The 17,451-nt window shown below is 61.3% G+C and overlaps 2 protein-coding genes across 3 annotated transcripts in view; one reads left to right on the forward strand and one right to left on the reverse strand.

Annotated features, from left to right (window-relative positions):
- The window catches only part of CAMK2B (calcium/calmodulin dependent protein kinase II beta), a 46,806-nt gene extending 40,972 nt beyond the window's left edge, over positions 1 to 5,834 (forward strand). For both annotated transcript variants that reach the window (XM_070424899.1, XM_070424898.1), the window contains 4 exons: positions 3,330 to 3,405; positions 3,533 to 3,627; positions 3,784 to 4,018; positions 4,169 to 5,834. In XM_070424899.1, the coding sequence (XP_070281000.1) occupies positions 3,330 to 3,405; positions 3,533 to 3,627; positions 3,784 to 4,016 (404 nt within the window). In that variant the 3' untranslated portion in view covers positions 4,017 to 4,018; positions 4,169 to 5,834. The remainder of the gene's footprint in view (positions 1 to 3,329; positions 3,406 to 3,532; positions 3,628 to 3,783; positions 4,019 to 4,168) is intronic.
- Positions 5,835 to 7,687: 1,853 nt separating this feature from the next.
- On the reverse strand, positions 7,688 to 17,084 carry YKT6 (YKT6 v-SNARE homolog). The gene is made up of 7 exons (XM_070424900.1): positions 16,857 to 17,084; positions 13,440 to 13,522; positions 11,873 to 11,973; positions 10,980 to 11,084; positions 10,666 to 10,731; positions 9,715 to 9,816; positions 7,688 to 9,070 (listed from the first exon to the last, which is right to left on the reverse strand). Exons 1-7 carry the CDS (start codon positions 16,958 to 16,960, stop codon positions 9,035 to 9,037), a joined length of 597 nt encoding a protein of 198 aa, XP_070281001.1. The 5' UTR covers positions 16,961 to 17,084; the 3' UTR covers positions 7,688 to 9,034.
- Between the last annotated feature and the right edge of the window lie 367 nt (positions 17,085 to 17,451).

A 17,451-nucleotide genomic window follows, 5' to 3' on the forward strand; every position in this document is an offset into this window, starting at 1 on the left:
GGGAGGAGCGAGCTGCTGGCCCGTCTGCGGACTGCCCGCCAGTATCGCTTACAGGGATGGATGACACCCCGGGCTCAGCCACCCCCACCCGTGGGGAGGCTCCGGGCTCAGAGGAGAGGCAGCGGGCAGGGGCAGGCATGGCGGGGGAGTGGCTGGGTGAGTGCGGTCCCTGCCCACCCTGTGGGCCAAGCGGGGGGAGGCTGAGGCCGAGGCAGGGCCGTGGGGGAGGGCTGGCAGCCTGTGGCCTGCTGGCTCTGTGCTTGGCTCGAGGGGCCAGGGCCTGAGTGGGGGCCCCTGGGTGTCCGATGGGGCTGAGGGTTGGGGCGAGCGGGGCGCTGGCACCACTCGGCCAGTGGTGGGATGGGGTGAACCTGGTAGGCACATGGGACTCGGGGGTGCAGTGTCTCGTCTGAGTTCAGAGGCTCCATGTCCCAGACCCGGGACCCGTGCCCAAGGCTTGGAGACCTGCAGGGATGCTCCCAGGGGGCCACCTGCATGGACCAGCCCAGGCTGCAGCCCTTCCCGTGGGGCCAGCGCAGCAGCCCGGCAGGCTCTGGGGACAGGCCTGTGTGGGGCTGCAGCGTGGCTCTGCCTGTTTGGGGTCTGACTGGAGCTTGACTAAGGGTCGTGGGGACCACAGAGGGGCCGTGAGCAGGACTAAATGGCAGGGGATGGGTTCTGGAGCCAGCAGAGGTGGCTTGGCCTGGGGGTGGGGCATTGGGTGCCGAGGGCAGGGGCCTCCCAGCCAGCCTCCCTCGGGGAACAGGGTGAGTCTTGCTCCTGGATGTGCCCCACTTGAGTTCCTGGCACCCCAGCAACTTGAGTGTGTGTGAGTGTGGACGGGAGGGTCCCCAGGTGACAGGACGGGGTGGGCAGCTTGGGGAAGGACTGTCTGGGGCTGAGGTCTGCTCTCCATGGGTCTGAGCAGGTGAGCCAACCCCAGGCGTCCGGTCTCCAACTTGGGGATGCCCAGCACGGAGGCCCAGGCACAGGGGTGTCCCGGGGGGCGGGGAGAGAGGAGCAGATGCCGTGGGCCCTCCTCTCTCAAGTGCACGCCGCCAGCTGTCTCGGTGTGTAATGGGGCCGTGCTCACTGGCCAGGCTGCATCTCCATAATCAGGATTATACACCATCCTGACCCTGCAGCTGTCTGCCTGGATGGCTGGGGCCCCGCACCCTGGCAGACGCCAAGGCACAGGGCTTGGTGCCAGCAAGGAGTCACCGGGGTGCCCTGGGCCCCTGGCCAGTGGTGGGAGCAGTGGCCCCCCTGAGCTGGTTCGTGTCCACAGATTTATGCTGTGAGCTCAGGAATGTCCTGTCTACTTAATACTTTCTCTACACTAACTTCCATTTTAAATTACAATTTGTTTAAAAACACTCAATATTTCTCCCCTAGTGAGAGGCTAAGGTCACTTACAATAGCCGGTGACTATGACCTCAAGTGCAGGGGAACCAGCAGGAAAATGTCCCTCGGCTCCACTGGGGGCTGTGGCCAGGGCTTGTGGGCGGGGCAGCTCTGCCATCTGAGAAGGGAGATGACCAGGTCAGTGGGAGGTGGAGGGTCCGGGCAGGGCCTGGACTCACCCTGAGCAAGGGGCCCGGACAGGATGAGGCAGGAGCTGGCAGCTGTGGGAAGGAAGTGGCCAGGCCTCACGGGGAGGGTCTGGGGGTCGATGGGCTGCAGACAGGGGAGCCTGAAGCTGGAAACGGCCTCCACGAAGGTGAGGCTCAGCATTGGGACTCGCCCAGGCGGAGGGCAGAGAGGTGGGCCGGCCGCGCGGCCTGCACGGAGACCTGGGACCTGGGGAGCTGGAGCCACAGCCCCTCCTAGAGGCCAGCCTCCAGGGCCAAACCTGCTGGTCAGACAAGGGGCAGGAAAGGAAAGCAGCACAGAAGCAGAAGTGCGGTGGCCCAGAGGGGCCTTTTCAAGACGGGAGCTTCCGCACCCAGACAGGCACACACTCCCACCTGACATGCACGTGCATCACCCACCCCTCAGGTGTCGGACGCGTGGGCTCACACCTGCAGGCAGTGTCTTCTGCCACAGGCTCAGTCCCCCTCCAGGTGGGTTCCCGGGACAGGGAGCACCCAGACAGCCCCAGGGGCAGCCGGCCTGGACCATGGGCACATGCCTCTGAACTGAGCCCCTGGCAGCCTCAGAAGCCCATCCCATGTGGCAGCCCTGCAGAGTTCTTTCAAGCCATGGGGTCATTGCTTTTAGAGACCAGCGCTGTGTGTGCATGCCTGTGCGGGCGGGCACGCCTGTGTCTGCACAGAAGTGGTGCAGACCTACCCAGGGACAGTGAGTACGGAACAAGATTGAGGGGACACAGGCACCTGCAACTATGAGAGATTTTATTTCTTTTTTTTTTTAAATATATTTTATTGATTTTTTACAGAGAGGAAGGGAGAGAGATAGAGAGTTAGAAACATCGATGAGAGAGAAACATCGACCAGCTGCCTCCTGCACATCTCCCACTGGGGATGTGCCCGCAACCCAGGTACATGCCCTTGACCGGAATCGAACCTGGGACCTTTCAGTCCGCAGGCCGACGCTCTATCCACTGAGCCAAACCGGTTTCGGCGAGAGATTTTATTTCTTTAAAAAGCGTCTGGAGCCAATAGGACAATGTCCAGATTTGAGTCTGCCCGGAGTGGCTGGATTATCCTCTCTGCTTCTTCCATGTGTTGAAAATATTTTGCACAAAAATAAATGTACTTAGAGACAAAGGGCCCCGGGCAGCCACCCGGGGGCCAGGCCTGCTGAGGCCGAGGCCAAGTAGGCGGGAGCCTGGAGGATGGTGGCGATTGCGGGATGGACGAGTGGTGTGCTGGCCCCACCTGGGCCCAGGACTGCAAGCAGGTAGGGACCAGAGGAGGCGCAGGCCAACACCTGGTTGGCTGCCTTCCCGGGGGACGGGGGAGGCTCATGCACTCTGCTCTCTGAGCTGCCTGGCCTTTGGGCAGAGGCCTCCCCGAGCCCCCAGTCTTCTCCCTGCTGTGCTGGCCAGCCCTTCCTAGTCCCCTGGAGCAGTGGTCGGCAAACCGTGGCTCGAGAGCCACATGCGGCTCTTCGGCCCCTTGAGTGTGGCTCTTCCACAAAATACCACGTGCTGGCACGCACGTACAATGCGATTGAAACTTCGTGGCCCATGCACAGAAGTCGGTTTTCGGCCTGGGCGAGTCTATTTTGAAGAAGTGGCGTTAGAAGAAGTGGGGGGTGTCGGTCGGTCTGGGCTGCACAGTTTGGGCGCAGGGCTTCGGTCCCCTGGAGGGGAGAGGAGAGGTGGGACGGGTGGTGGCCGTGGGTCACTGGGCCTCTCCCTGCAGCGCGGAAGCAGGAGATCATCAAGATCACGGAGCAGCTCATCGAGGCTGTCAACAGCGGGGACTTCGAGGCCTACGCGTGAGTCGGGGCCTGTGTGGCTCCTTGGGCTGCCTGGGGGATGGGTGGCTGAGTGTCCCCCGAAGAGAGGGCTGGACGCCCTGGGTGGGTGCAGAGGGGGCCCTCCTCACCTGGGTCTGCCCCCCAGGAAAATCTGCGACCCAGGCCTGACCTCGTTTGAGCCTGAAGCTTTGGGCAACCTGGTCGAAGGGATGGACTTCCACAGGTTCTACTTCGAGAACTGTGAGTGAAGGCGCGGAGGGGGGGGGGGGGGGGGGCGCACGGGAGCCCAGGGGAGCCCCCTCCCTGCCCAGGCCACGCAGCCAGGACCCGGCCCAGGAGGGAGCGGGCAGGGCCGGTGAGAGGCGGCCGCAGCGCTGATTCCCAGCCTGTCCACAGTGCTCGCCAAGAACAGCAAGCCGATCCACACGACCATCCTGAACCCGCACGTGCACGTCATCGGGGACGACGCGGCCTGCATCGCCTACATCCGCCTCACGCAGTACATCGACGGCCAGGGCCGGCCCCGCACCAGCCAGTCCGAGGAGACGCGCGTGTGGCACCGGCGCGAGGGCAAGTGGCAGAACGTGCACTTCCACTGCTCAGGAGCGCCCGTGGCCCCGCTGCAGTGAGGGTGAGCCGCGTGTGGCGGGGCCTCGGGCGATGGGCGGAGTCTGGGGTTGGATGGAGCCGGTGCTCGCATGAGACCTGGGGCGCACGCAGGGACCTGGGGCGCAGACCGCGGGTGCACGCGGGAGCTGACCCTCCGCCCTCACCGTTGCAGAGCCCGACGGATCATGTTTGGCGCCGAGCCGCCCTCGGCTCGCAGCCTGCCTGTCGCATGTTTGTGTCTGCCTCTTCCTCCCCTGGTGCCTGTGTCTGCAGAAAACCAAGACCAGAGTGGTTTCTTTTTAAAAACAAGATGACAGCAACCACCACAAAAAAAGAAAAAAAAATATGTTGGATGAAATGGGAAAAAAACCTAAACAAAGGAAAACGCTGTAGAAATGACTGGCACTGGCGGGCCTGAGCCTGCTGCCGCTCTGCACCGAGCTCCACTTGTCTGTCTGCCCCGGGCCTCCAGCCGGGCGGCGCACTTGTCCACCGAGCAGGCCTGTTGCCCTCACGTGTTTGTTCGATGGGGCCCGCCCCCCACCCTGCTGGCGGTGGGTTGTGTCAGGTGTCGTCTGGGGGGCTGCAGGCCACGGCCTGAGCGCAGCTGTTCCCTCTGCTTCTTTTCCCTTCCTCTACCCCCCCCCCCCCCAAGGTGGGTGTGGGCTCCTCCCGGGCCAGCGCCCCACGCCCCGATGCCCCAGCGTGGACGGGCAGTGCAGAGGCCAGGCCCACCCCAGGGAGGATGCCTGTGAGAAGCTCTGAGGGCCCAGGCTGGCTCTGCTCTGCCCCCTGCCAGAGGCAGGAAGTGCAGATGGGTGCAGCTTGCTTCAGACTCAGGGGCGGCTACCCTTGGCAGCAGCCCTGTGGGGAGGGGACCCATGGGCTGGCCTCCCTCCTGTCCATGGGGCGTTCCTCCGACACAGGGGGACGTGGGCTGGAGGGCCCAGGGCTCAGGACTTGGTCCTGATGCAGGAAGGAGGGGTCAGAGGGGGCGGGGGCTCCCTGGGCTCCAGGCCACTGCAGGGGTCCGGGCCCAAGGCAGTATGCTCTGGGGGCAGGGCAGGGCAGGGCAAGCCAACCACTTGCCAGGGTGTGACGGGGACCCTGAGTGGGAGGAGGGGGCAGGGCTCACTTCGGGGAGGCTCAGGGATGGCCTCGTGGTCAGATGGTGGCAGAGAGCAGCCAGGGGTGGGGGCAGGTCCCACCGGCCTGGTCACAGAGATCTGGGATCCTCCTGCCCCAGTACCAGGCACTCTTTAATTCACATTGTTTTCAACAAAGATTTTTTTATCTCCCCCCAAAATCAACCCAAGGGAGGGGCATAGGATGGGAAACAGGACACAGGACCTGATCTCCAAGGAGACTGTACATGCCACTCAGAGTGGACACGCATCTGCCCACCCACAGCTGTGCTCAGAACAGCTGTCCCCACCTGTGGACATGGTAAACGTCTGCCTGGCCCCATGGGCATGGGCAGTGAGTGGCAGGGCTTGCCTCCCACAGCGTGTGCCTGGCCACTCTCGCCTCCTGGGGCCTCTTCCCACTCCTCCTCTCCATGGAACTGCCTGTCTGGGTTAATTTGGGGATTTTTTTCTGGGGGATAGTTCTTTTGCATGACCCCTATAAGCAAGCCACACCCGCTGTCCCAGCTTGATGTCCATGGTGTGGCCTCGCTGGCCCGCCCTGCAGGGGTCGGCGGCCGCGGTGCTGGCCGGCTTCCCTCCTCTCTTTTTGCTGAGTTTTGTTGTCTTTTCTTTCTGAGCCTTGTAAGTGTACAAAAAATTATTTTGTTCTGTCTCGGGAAACTGCAAATAAAAGGCAAACAGGACAAACTGCTTCATGTGCAGCTCGGTGCTTTCTGCTGGGACCCCACCACCCCTCACCCAGCCCCTTCCGTGGGGCCCCAGCTGGGCCTGGCTGTAGAGGCTGAGTGCAGACCTTCCTGAGCCTGTCAGGGTGGACGACCCGCCTGGGGTCCCTCTGTGCAGCCGCAAGTCACAGCTTCAATACCTGAACCCCCCCTCAACCTCTCTAGTCACCCCAGTGGTGTCTGGGGTGGGAGGAGCTGCAGGGCTGGGCTGCACTGACCTACCGAGTCGTTCCCTCCATCAGCCACCCCGCCTGCGTGGTTTGCTGACCGCCGGCCACAGGGGCTGGGGCATGTGGTGTCCATGGCCACCCGCCTGCTCGCAGGAGCCCACACCCTGGGTTGTGCGGACAGCACACAGGCCTGCACGGTTCAGACACCCACGTCACCCATGCACAGCGGTGGCTGCTGGGAGGCAAAGATGAAACAGCAGGCGAGGACAGCAAGGACCAGGCAGGCTTCTCCAGGTCCACATGGCCAGAGCCCCCAGCAGGATCGGGGGACAGGGCTGCCAGGTGCTGAGCCTCAGGTGCCCAGACAGAGGGCGGGAGGAAGGACTGGGGTGGCAGGGCTCTGCGCTCCCCAGCAGGCTCCCTCCGCAGCGGCCCCAGCATGACACCCCGGGACACCCCCAGGCCTTTCCTGTGCTTGGGCTCTGCCCACCCTCTGTGCCCGGACCTGACCCTCAGCGGGAGGATGTCACCCAGTGCATCCTTGCAGCCAGGACACGAAGCCTGTTGGGCCTCCCTCGGGAATGACCACCCCGGCCTGAGGCTGTTAGCACTGACCACATGGCTGCTGACCTGACTGACCACCGGCGCCTAAGGCCATCAGAGCACGTGGCCCGCCCTCGGGCCCAGCTGCAGGCCTTTCCCCTCCTCCCTCCCAGATGCCCTCACGTGGAGGCAGTGGCCTCCCTCACCCCCGACCCCAGGCCCTGCTGCTGCCTGTCTGTACCTGTGCCACGTGCTTTCCTGGGACAGAAACGGGGGCTTCAAAACCACCCCAGACCTCAGTGCCCCGTGAGCCCGAGACTGAGAATGCAGGGACCCCAGGGACCACCTTGGCCCCTCCTCTTGCTCCGCCCGGGGCAGACACTTTGCCAGGCCCAGGCCAGGAGGCCCTTGGCATCAGTGTCTTGGTGCCGTGGGCTCCCCCTGGCAGCACGCAGGGACCTGAGAGGGTGGAGAATGTAGGACAGAGCCAGAGCAGTGTCGGGCGGTGTCTCCTAGACCCAGGCCTATCAGCTGTAATCAGAGGAGCCTCCTGCCCGGCCCCCCGGTTCCTGTGCCTGAGGTGGACATCGCATCCCAGCGCGCTGGCAGGCCTGTGGGCAGGGCGGGCACCACAGCAGAGGGAGGTCAGGAGGCCCCCACTGTCGCTTCTAAACAGCGCCTGCGTTGGGCAGAGCTCCCCGGGCCTCCATAGGAAGGGCTGCTGTGGGTTTGGACGGTCACGCTGGGTGAGCTGAGCGCAGGGTCCTGGGCCAGGACGGGCCAGGCTGCCAAGTCTCCACGGACCAGCTGCTGGGACCACTCCCTGAACTGGGCTCCCCAACCCACAAGGATGTTCGCACACCTGCAGGGTCTGCTCTGCTTGCTCCCTTGCCTGGCTCCTGCCAGGTCTGAGAAAGATACAGCCTGTGCCTGGGACTAAAGCAGATGCCGCCTCCCTGCCCCCACCCCCGCTCACACACCTGGCCCCCATCCCTGACCCCGCCCTCCCCCTGCACAGCAGAGAACGGAGGGTGCACTGCACAGAGTGGGCACACTGAGGAAGGCCCCCCCCCCGCCCCCCAGGCTCAAACAAAGCACAGGACCATTTTGGGAATTTCAAAAGACAACTTTATCCAGATAGGAACCTCTCCAACAACACAAGAAAAGTTAGGCAACAATTATTAAAATACACTCTTAGCCGGATGACATGAACAGGGAGCACATGGGCACAGGACCTCCGCCAGCCACCCTCCCTCTTCCAAATCCACCCTCGCTCAGGTCCTCCCCATCATCCATGACCCAACTGTCCCAAGTGGAGTCACAGCCACCTCAGGCGCCACGAATAGGATGGGCCTGCACCCCAAGGCGGGGTCCAGCAGGAGTCACACGGGCAGGGAGCATCCTTAGGGAGGCCAGCAGTGCCAGGGAAAAAGGCAGCCGGCAGGTGAACCTGTTGGGGCTGCTGGCACTTCCTGCTGGGTGAGTGGGACCTTCGGCTGGGCAAGAACCAGCACACTCAAAGGACCCCTGGGTGAGACCACACTGGTTGACGCTACCCCAGCAAGGGCACCTTGTCCGCAGGTGGCACGCAGAGCAAGGAGGCAGTGTGGACAGGGCAGCATGACCCAGGACCAGGCAGGCCAAGGGGCCGGGACCTACTGGGTCATCGCCTGGGCGGCTGTGGCCTGGTTTCCTGCTGCTGAGGGTCAAGAAGGATGGGGGGAGGGGGGACTGAGTCAGCAGGGATGGGGGGCTGCCACACTCAGACAAGTGGGGTGCTGGGTCCTTGGTTGGCTGGCACCTACTCTTGATGCCCAGTAATAGTGGCCACGGGAAGGCCACTTGCTAAGACACGCAGGCCCAGGTGGTTGCCAAAACAGTTTTGCTGCCAGAGGCACATGCCTGGGATCCAGGTTCAAGGCCAATTGCAGGTCAGGCAGGTGCCCCGCCCCCTCCAACACCTCCAAGGCGTCAGTGGAAGTCAGTCTCAGCAGAAATGCAAACTGTGTCTCAGAATCTGTGAATCCCAGGGGCTGTCTCCTCATGACCCTGCTTGCCCCACCCCCGTGACCCTGGGCGGCTTTCCCAGGAGAACCCAGTGTGTGCTCTGTCGCTCCTCGCCCTGTGGATTGAGAACCCCCTCACTGAAACGTTAACACAGTTGATGTACAGGTTAGACAAGAGCCCTTCGGCATCTGCAGGAGTCATGGAGTGTTTACGGCTTCATGTGGCCCCAAAATACCTCTGAGGACCTCAAATTATCTTTTCAAAAATGACCAGAAACATGAATTTGAACATTCCCCACCCCAGGTCCCTTCCGCTGCCTCGGCGCCTCCAGGAGCTCCAGTGAACGGTGACCGTGCTCTGGTCTTGCTGTGGCCGAGGCATCTCCTGAGGCCGTGGTTCTGATGGAATGACGGGGATGCAGCAAGGGGGCCTCTGCAGACTACAGTCACATGACGGCACAGCACGAGTTTTGCTTCCGGGCCTAGAAAGAGACAGAGGAGCAGAAGAGGGGCTGAGGAGGTGGCCTGGGCACACAGACGGAGCCCTCAGCACTGAGGGGAAAGGACTGGTGATGCCCACCCTTGCCGTCTCCCGGCAGCTGGACAGGTCACAGACAACCATGTCCTCCTCGCCCGCCCTGCCACCAGGAAGGCGCCCGACACAAAAATGGGCATGGGCTCTGGCTGGCTGAGGACCCCCTGCCCACTCTCTACCCAACAAGGCTGGCAGCTCTGATGTTTCTCCAGACAACAGAGTGGCTCCCACTTAGATCCTGGGCCCCTGTGACCTCCTCTCTTGCTTCCAACCCCCCAGCCAGCTCCCCTCAAGGGACACACGAAAGCAACAGCGTGTGGAGAACAGGTGAACTCGCCCCACTGCTCAGTGAGATTCTGTGCAAGGAACCTGCGAACAGGCAGCGTCAGAATCTGGGGGTGCTACACCCTACCACTCAGCCAACAGCAGACAAGGGTGAGCCTAGGCTCAGAGCCTGAACCCGCCTGCGCCCCCTGCAGGGCAGCCCGAAGACGGGGACAGGCCCCGGCTCGCTCCCTGCTACGGCACCGAAGCGACAAGGGCGTGCTGCTCCTGCTCGCGGCAAGGGGCCTGGGACCGCCAGGTACCCACCGTTTTGTAGAAGGCTTTAGAGTGAATTCCCAGCACTTCGGATTTGGACACCAGGTCGTCTATCTTCTCGCCTCGTTCTAACAGGGACTCCATGGTGTTGTGCTGCAGGAAGGAACAGAAGTGAGGCTCTGCCCGTTCACCACGAGTGGCCACAGCCCTCATCCCGCCCATCAGGGCAAGCACGTCCCCTGAGCCCTCCCCCACACGAGCACCAGCACATGTCCGATGTGGGCAGGCACCAGGACCTGACCTTCCTATGGAACCCAGAAGGGTCTGCTAGCGCAGAGAGCATGTCCCAGTCCTGCACGACACAGGCATGGACAGCCAAGCAGGCAGAGGTGGCCAGTGCATCTACACGGGCTCCCACCGGACAGGGCACGTCCCGATTCCCTCGAGGGGCCTGTAAGTTCACAGACCCTCTCCAAGGGGGGAGAGGGCCACAGCCCCACTGCCTGCTCACATCCTCCCGCTCCGCCTTCCCCCGGCCCCCCCCACCGCCCCCCGCCCCATGGCCATTGCCAGAGCAGCCACCAGGCCCACTGAGCCCGATTTCACACATGTGAAAAGGCATGGGGTGAGGAAGGAGCAAAAGGTCCCCATCTCCACATGGGCCTAGTCACGCGGATTCACGTCACCAGAGTTAACTGACTGCCAACTGGCGTGGCTCGGTGGTTAAGTGTCGGCCTGTGACCCAGGAGGTCACGGTTCAAGTCCTGGTCAGAGCATATGTCCAGGTTGTGGGCTCGATCCCCAGTGTGGGGCGTGCAGGAGGCAGCCAATCGATGATTCTCTCTCATCGATGTTTGTCTCTCTCTCCCTCTCCCTCTCCCTTACTCTCTGAAACAATAAAAAGATATTTTTTTAAAAATTAACTGGATTAAGGTACAGATGAAAGCAAGGCAGCGTGGCCCTTTACCCAGTTCCCTGCAGCCTCATCTCTGGCTTCCTTACCAGAATGATCTTGGTCTCATCTAGTTCAGCCTGCACTTTACTCATGGGGTCAGCTTCTCGGGGATTCTAAGAAAGAGCCGAAAATAAAAACGCCGTCAGGACTGGAGTGACCACCTAGAATCAAAGCTCAAAACCCAGCCAGCTGTACACACTCTCACAGGCTACTTGAAGCCGCGACAGCAGCAACAGCCTGCTCGACACCCAGGTTCCAGGTCCTCGCGTAGCCCCGAGACCCCCGGGGCCGACATCAAGGCGGTCAGGAAGTCACCGCGCCCAGCTGTCAGGCTGGGAGGTTCCCGAGGCTGGGCCCCTACCTGGTAGGTACTCAGGTAGCCATCCAGGGCTGTGTAGTGGATGGTAGCAGGGGATCCGACAGGCCAGTCGATCCTGTCCACCTGCTTGGAGAAATCATCCAGCACCTGCAAGACCAAGTTGCTCAATGACACCCCTGTGCTCGCCGCACCCACGGCCACAGGACTTGGCCCAAGAGGCTCTCTGGCCCCCGGGCCCCAGGAGGGCAGAGGCAAACAGCCAACGGGAAGGGAAAGTCCAGGCGCAAGTTCCTCCTTCTCAAGTCCAAGTGTGTCCAGCCTGAGACACACCTCAGCTGGTGAGTGATACAAGTATTAGAATTTAAACTACAAATTCCATTTTTGCCAGGTCATGATTTTCCAGGAACCAGGGAAAATTAGTCCTCTAATTTTCCAACCAATTCTTCAAAAAGGAAAGATTTAAGCCACCACCAACTTCATGTGCTCATAAGTGTATCAGTCCTCTGGGGACAAGACACGGCAGTGCCCTCGAGGTGTCGGTAATCAGCCCGTGTGAAGAACCCGAAGGACACGCGGTGCGGAGTCCACACCAGGGAAGGGGCACAGGGGTGGCTCGGTGGAGGGGAGGCAGGTCGGACAGGGCAGGGCTGGAGGTGGGTAACTAAGGCGAGAGCACAGCCACCGCTGGCCCAAGGGCTCCGTCCCAGAGAAGAGAGGCGGGGACTGTGGGCAGACGGGGAGTCCCGTGGCCCTGGGCACGAGCCTGGACACAGGGCAGGAATCGGTGCCATGGAGGAGCCTGGGGAGGGCGAGGGGAAAGCTGACCACGGCCGACAGTGGACACACTACTCCCCTCTAGGCCTCGGGCACTGACGTCACCCCGGCCCCAGTCCCACTCGTCCACCCGAGTCCAGTCCAGCCGAGTCCACACCCACCTTCTCCAGCAAGGTGAACGCCACCCGGGACGGGTACTCGCTGTCAGCAATGACCACTCCCGCCAGACTGTCGTTCCGCACGTAGACGTGGCACAGATATTCTAAGGAGACACACAGGCGACAGGAGGGCCTCAGACTCTCCACCCCAAGCAGTCAACCTGTCACCTGCTGGGCTCCTGCCTTTGGATCAACGAAGCTCTGCAGACCAGCCAGTCCCTGAGCGAGGCTTGCGGTCCACTCTGCAGACCAGCCTAACGGGCCGCATACAGGACTAGATGCACACGGGACAGGACACACGCAAGACACAGCAGAGCATGGCCATCAGCACGGCCCCGAGGCCCAGCGTGCTCAACCAGGGTCTGAGGGCACCTTCCCAGGCACAGCCTTGAGCTCCAGGCCCAGCCTGGCAGTGTCTCGGGGAGAGGCAGCCCCCTAAGGCTCTGCTCTGGAACTGAGGAAACCCTGGGCAAGCAACGCAGTCTCACGTTTTTTAAAAACCTCTAAGCGTGGCCCCAAGTCAGGAAATCAGCTCTCTGGTCCTGTCTGGCCAGCTCCATTCTGGGGAGGGGAGGAAGGGAGCAAGGAGAGGGGCCCACGCAGGCTGGGGTCTCCAGGGAACTGTGAGTGTCCAAGTAGCAACAGGCCAGCCTGGACAGGGCTCTGCTGGACATTCACAACCCACAGAATTAACTCCTGTCACTTGGAAGGACTGCAGCTGATAAGGACTGACAAGGAAGAACCTTCTTGTCTTTAAGACTCTCAGCCAGGAGACTCAGAACTAAACAAGGAAAACAAATTAAGGAGGCGAGGGAAGCCGTGAGCCCTGAAATCAGAAACAGGCAGAGATGAACGACCGCAGGGATGTGAGGGACAGGAGCTCCCCACCAACACGCTCCAGACAGTCACCCCCAAGTAAGACCCTCAAATATGGGGACAAAGCACACACCACAGGGAAGTGGGGTCAGGTCTGAGAAGTGTCCCTGAGTACCAAGCTGAGATGGCCAAGTCCCCCCCGAGGGGACTGAGAATATTCAAATATCCAGGATCCCACTGCACCGCCAGAGGTGAGCACCCAGGGTCCCACAGAACACAGCCCCGACACTGCACGCACCGTCACCTGGACATAGCACCTCCACACCCGGACCCACAGTCCCAGCATCATGTAACAGCCCTTGCTTCTGCCAGAAGCTTGCTCACCCCTCCAGACGTGCCTGTACAACACTGGCCTCCTGTCCACATCTAAGCACAGGAGGCAGCAGCCCTGACAGGGCAGGCGGGAAACCCTTTTCTGAGAGGCCCACACTCTGGAGGAGGCGTCGCTACTGCTCCGTGACAGGCCCTAATCTGAAGCACATCCAAGCTCTGGGGAATCTGTAACCAGCAGCTAGTCGCCCGCAGAGGGCACAGAAGTGTGTGCAGAAGGAAGCGGAGGAGGAGGGAAGAGAGGTCAGGCTGGCGAGTGGGTCCTGGCAGCCTCGTCTCCTCGAGGTGACAGGGCGTGCTCAGCGCAGGCTGCCTGGGGCGTGGCGGCCGGGCCAGCGCACACGCACGGGGAGGGTCCTCTTACCTTGTTCCTTGACGGAAGCTCTGTTGCCTTTGGCCGAGCGCTCCACAATCAGCTGGCTGGTGAAGGTCATGAACTCCTGAACACTAAGAAATAACACACATTACCTCCTCCCGTCACCTGTCCCAACACAAGGGAGAGCGACCTGGGCTTATCCGCAAGGAGACCTTGCTCCTTGGTTTCCTTCCTGCCCCCCAATCTCAGACAAATAATAAACTCTCTGTAAACGAACAGGTCCAGAGTCACAGATCGTCTCAGCCACTCAAACCACCTCTGTTCACTCCCAGCTCACCCCAACAACCCTCGTCCAGACTGTGGGCTGCTGTCAATTTCACAGCATGGTCAGAGCATGATCTGGGACGCGGGAGCAGAAGCCAGCGCCTGCTCTCCAGGCCCCACTCACTTCCAAGAAGAGGACAGACAGAGCCTGTTCTGGAAAAACACAAGTGGCCAGAACTGTTTGGCAGGTGCACAGCCAGTTACGGCCGTGGCGTGCGCCCTGGAAGGAATGGAGGACAGCGGCTTGCCCAGGACGTGGAAATGGAAAATGGCTGGGACAAAGGCTTAGAGGGAGAGGGAGCTTGTTGGGGGCCACCCAATGAGATTTTGGCCAACGACAGACTGCAGATGCAACAGTGGTCCCATAAGAACCTCCAGGAAAATTCACAGGGAAGGGCTTAGCAGAAGCATTTGTTGGGCTCAACAAGCTCCTTAAAAAGTATGGAAACAGCCTGGCTGGCATGGCTCGGTAGCTGAGCGTCGACCACCAGGAGGTGATGGTTCAATTCCCGCTCAGGACACACGCTTGGGTTGCAGGCTTGATCCCCAGTAGGGAGTGTGCAGGAGGTAGCCGATAGATGATTCTCTCTCATCATTGATGTTCTCTCTGTCTCTCCCTCTCCACTCTCTCTGAAAATCAATGGACAACTATCCTCGGCTGAGACTGAAAAAAAATTTTTTTTTTAAGTTTATAAAGTAAAAGTGTAATAGTAAGCTAAGGTTAATGGATCACTGAAGAAAAATAAGTAAATTAATGTAGCCTTGGTGTCCAGGGTATAAAGTCCACAGCCATGCCAGTCATGTCCTTGGCCTTCACCTCACTCCCCACTCACTCCCACCACACCCAGAGCAACGTCCAGTCCTGGAGAGAGCCCTGCACAGGGCGCTTCACCTCTGATACTGTGTTTTCACTGTCCCTTTTCATATTTAGCTGTTTAGGTGCAAACACCACTGTTACAATCGCCTGCGTACTCTGCACAGTGACAGACTGTGCCATGCAGCCCCGGTGAGCAGTGGGCTGCATCACCCAGGGGTAAGCGCGCCCTGGACGTTCGCACGACAACACCACGGGAGGACCGTTTCTCAGAACCTATCCCTGTTGTCAGGTGACACGACTGCAATCCCGCAGACCAAGTCTCCAAATAAGAAATCCTTGCGGTAAAACCACAGACAGAGCTTAGAGCAAGACGGTACTTAGACAAGGCAGAACTGCATTCATTGTGAACGCCTGCATACGAGGGCCAGATAAGCTGGGAAATGGCCCTGGCCGGTGCTCAGTGGTTAGAGCAGTGATGGTGAACCTATGACACGCGTGTCAAGTGACACGCGAACTCATTTTTTTGGTTGATTTTTCTTTGTTAAATGGCATTTAAATACATAAAATAAATATCAAAAATATAAGTCTTTGTTTTACTATGGTTGCCAATATCAAAACATTTCTATATGTGACACAGCACCAGAGTTAAGTTAGGGTTTTTCAAAATGCTGACACGCCGAGCTCACAAGGTTCGCCATCACTGGGTTAGAGTGCTGGCCTGCAGACCAAAGGGTCTCAGGTTTGACTCCTGGTCAAGGGAACGCATACCTCGGCTGCAGGTTCCCCAGCCCCATAGGGGCCCGTGTGGGAGGCAACCAATCGAAGTGTCTCTCTAACCCAGCGGTTCTCAACCTGTGGGTCGCGACCTCTTTGACGGTGGAACGACCCTTTCACAGGGGTCGCCCAAGACCATCCTGCATATCACATATTTACACGACGATTCATAACAGTAGCCACATTACAGTTATGAAGTAGCAACGAAAATAATGTTATGGTTGGGTCACAACATGAGGAACTGTATTTAAAGGGCCAGAAGGTTGAGAACCACTGCCTAATCCAGCTGTGGGCAAACTACGGCCCGCGGGCCGGATCCGGCCCGTTTGAAATGAATAAAACTAAAAAAAAAAAAAAAAGACCGTACCCTTTTATGTAATGATGTTTACTTTGAATTTATATTAGTTCACACAAACACTCCATCCCTGCTTCTGTTCCGGCCTCCGGTCCAGTTTAAGAACCCATTGTGGCCCTGAGTCAAAAAGTCTGCCCACCCCTGGTCTAACCCCTCTCCCACTGTCTCTGGAAATCAATGGAAAAGTGCCCCCGGGTGAGGATTTTTAAAAAGCTGGGAAACTATCAGAAGGTTTCAGGCTTGGGGTCTGGTCACTGTGAGATGGGAAGGACGCAGTGAGGGGCCTCAGGAGCAAGGCCAAGAGCCCGGCTGGAGTGCGGCTGCCGGGAACGCCCCGCAGACCGTCCCGCTGTGGGTCAGCCCTGGGATGGGTGCGGGCAGCCCGAGCTCCCGCGGGGTCGGTCCTGCGGGAACCGGGCACCTTCCGCGTTCGCCCGCAGGGAAGAAGGAAAAGCATCGAGTGCGCCGGGCTGGCACGGGCACAGGGAGCAGAGGACGGAGGCCAGGGGACAGGGCCGAGACCACAAGGCTGACCCCAAAGAAAACACAAGTAACAGAAATGGTTTCAGATCCTGCCGGCCGCTCTCAGCGGGAACAGACTCCAGCGGGCGGACGGCACCGGCCCGGCACCGACCTCACAGGCTCTGGGTCCCTCTCCTGCCGCCCTGGGTCCCGCTCCCACGGAAGGGCTGGAAGTCCGTCCTCCTTCCAACACCCACCTCGTTGCCACAAAGCGCCCCGGACGCCCTCAAAGCCCACACCCCGCCTGCGTCCTGCCGGGTCCCCGGCCCGGCGGAGAACCCTTTGGTGCCGGGCCGAGTCCCGCTGGCCGGCCTCGCGGGGCCTCAGTGACTTCATCCCGGAGGGAGAGTCCGCCGGCGCCGGCACCGCTCCCGCTGCGCTGGGGGGCGCACGGGCTCCCGGGACGTGGCCGAGGGGCCGGCAGCCCAGGGCCTGGACCAGAACCGGAGAGTCACTGGGGCTAAAATACAGGTTCCGCCTCGGCCGACTGGTCCAGGCGTCCGGCCGTGGCCGGGGCGTCTGCGTTTTCAGTCCCCGTGTCGCTCTTACTGGGCGGAGACGTGAACAGCAGGGTCCGGGCGCGTCTCCAGGGCCCCTCTCCGGCCCGCGGCCCGGCAGGCCACGCCCGCCCCCAGCCCCGCGCCCGCCCGCCCCGCCGGCCCGGCCCGCCCACCTGGTCCTCTGGAAGAAGCTGAAGGACGACACGTCGTAGGCGGCGCTGAGCAGCACCGCCTTGGGGTCGCCTTTGTACAGGACGCTCAGGCTGAACAGCTTCATGGCGCCGCCGGGGCCCCCCGCCCGCCCGACCGGCGAGCAGCGAGCAGCGCGGCCGCCGCCCCTCGAGACCGCCGGCTGCTGACGGGGCCGACGCCGCTTCCTCCTCCCGGCTCGGGGCCCACTTCCGGTTCCGGTCAGGGCCGCCGCCGTGAGTCTGGCCGGAAACACGCAGGCGCGGGGCGGGGTGTGTGCGCGTGCGCATGCGCGTGTGCCCGGCCCCGCCCCGCCCCGCCCCGCAGGGCTGTCCCGCGTCCTCCCGGGTCCCCCCGAGCCGCCCCGAGCCCCCGGATCGTCCAGTCCCAGGCCGCGGAGGGCGGGCGGCAGTCCCCTCGCGCCCTTGGTGGTAAATGGCGCGCGTGGTCAGGACACACGCCCACCCCCCGGGGAGGAAGCGTCGGGACGGAGGGGACCCGGAATTCCGTGCAGCTTCACACCTGGTCCCCGAGTCCGCAGGTCCCGGGCCGCAGGCTGCGAGGAAGGGGCGTCGATGT

The sequence above is a fragment of the Myotis yumanensis genome, unplaced genomic scaffold (genome assembly GCF_028538775.1).
Source record: "Myotis yumanensis isolate MYYU_CA2020_CCGP unplaced genomic scaffold, mMyoYum1.0.hap1 SCAF_9, whole genome shotgun sequence".
Classification (NCBI taxonomy): domain Eukaryota; kingdom Metazoa; phylum Chordata; class Mammalia; order Chiroptera; family Vespertilionidae; genus Myotis; species Myotis yumanensis.